This window comes from Nanorana parkeri, unplaced genomic scaffold, assembly GCF_000935625.1.
Source record: "Nanorana parkeri isolate BGI_ZX_2015 unplaced genomic scaffold, ASM93562v1 scaffold4263, whole genome shotgun sequence".
NCBI lineage: Eukaryota > Metazoa > Chordata > Amphibia > Anura > Dicroglossidae > Nanorana > Nanorana parkeri.
This window is the reverse complement of record NW_017310527.1, coordinates 9,832-11,579: the sequence shown is the minus strand read 5'-3', so window position 1 is coordinate 11,579 and position 1,748 is coordinate 9,832. Positions and strand designations below refer to the sequence as shown.

Here is a 1,748-nt window from a genome sequence, read left to right as displayed (position 1 = left end):
CCGAGCCACCACCCGAGCGCCGCGCGTCCATCACTCACCGGAGCACCGTGTTCCGCAGGCCGGAGGCCAGGTGACGGTTGAACAGGAAGTAGTTTAGTGGCCTCTCCAGGGAGGCGGTTGATGCGAAGACGTCCCAGGGGGTGGAGAAAACTAAGGCAGCGCGGAGCGGAGACCCGGAGCCACTGGAGGCCAAATAATTCAGGAGGACCATCCTAGAGGAGGAAGAAGAGTCGTCACTGGGGCCCTCCAACCTCCCCCCGGGCCCCGCGGCTTACACCAACTTCTTCTGCCATATCGTGTCCTACTTGGTACTGCCACCAGGAGGCCACGAGGAGGAGGACACGAGGAGGCTATGAGGAGGACACGAGGAGGCTATGAGGACACGAGGAGGCTATGAGGATCGACCACCACCACCACACCACGTGTCTCAGGACACGAGGAGGCTATGAGGAGACGAGGAGGCTATGAGGAGGACACGAGGAGGCTATGAGGAGGACACGAGGAGGCTATGAGGAGGACACGAGGAGGCTATGAGGACACGTGGAGGAGGCCATGAGGAGGACACAAGCAGGCTATGAGGAGGACACGAGGAGGCTATGAGGAGGGCACGAGGAGGCTATGAGGAGGGCACGAGGAGGCTATGAGGAGGGCACGAGGAGGAGGCCATGAGGAGGACACAAGGAGGCTATGAGGAGGACACGGGAGGAGGCTATGAGGAGGACACGGGAGGAGGCTATGAGGAGGACACGAGGAGGCTATGAGGAGGACACAAGGAGGCTATGAGGAGGACACGAGGAGGCTATGAGGGGGACACAAGGAGGCTATGAGGGGGACACAAGGAGGCTATGAGGGGGACACAAGGAGGCTATGAGGGGGACACAAGGAGGCTATGAGGGGGACACAAGGAGGCTATGAGGAGGACACGGGGAGGCTATGAGGAGGACACAAGGAGGCTATGAGGAGGACACGGGGAGGCTATGAGGGGGACATGGGGAGGCTATGAGGGGTACATGGGGAGGCTATGAGGAGGACACAAGGAGGCTATGAGGAGGACACAAGGAGGCTATGAGGGGGACACGAGGAGGAGGACACGAGGAGGAGGACACGAGGGGGACACGAGGAGGCTATGAGGAGGACACAAGGAGGCTATGAGGGGTACACAAGGAGGCTATGAAGGGGACACGAGGAGGAGGACACGAGGAGGAGGACACGAGGAGGCTATGAGGAGGACACAAGGAGGCTATGAGGAGGACACAAGGAGGCTATGAGGGGGACACGGGGGGGCTATGAAGGGGACACGAGGAGGACGACACGAGGGGGACACGAGGAGGCTATGAGGAGGACACGAGGAGGAGGCTATGAGGAGGAGACACAACACTCACCCGAAGTCCAGCCAACATCGCTTTCTAGTTTTGGGTGGAGTTGGGGGAAGGGGTGGAGCCTCTGTCTGGTTGATGTTTTACTCTTCCTGCCCCAGTGACCACACAGGACGTGAAGGCAAATCACCCGACAGACAGCCTTATAAAACACAATCACTATGACTCCCTTCCTGTCCTGGTGACCAAACAGGAAGTTGGGAGAAATCTCCCCAATAGGGTCACAGGAAGCAGTAAAAACCTGACAGCATGTTTAACATTATTTTGAAAGTTGGGGGTCGGGAGGTCATGTGGGGGTCGGAAGGTCATGTGGTGGTCGGGAGGTCATGTAGGGGTCAGGAGGTCATGTGGGGGTCGGGGGGCCATGTGGGG

General features: G+C 59.2%; 1 protein-coding gene across 1 annotated transcript in view; it reads right to left on the bottom strand.

Moving 5' to 3' along the window:
• Positions 1–1,748, bottom strand: part of LOC108803817 (protein ABHD1-like) — a gene marked incomplete at its 5' end in the record, with an annotated part of 10,977 nt that overhangs the window by 6,569 nt on the left and 2,660 nt on the right. The window contains one exon of the mRNA XM_018575617.1: positions 39–212. Coding sequence (XP_018431119.1) covers positions 39–212 — 174 coding nt within the window. The remainder of the gene's footprint in view (positions 1–38; positions 213–1,748) is intronic.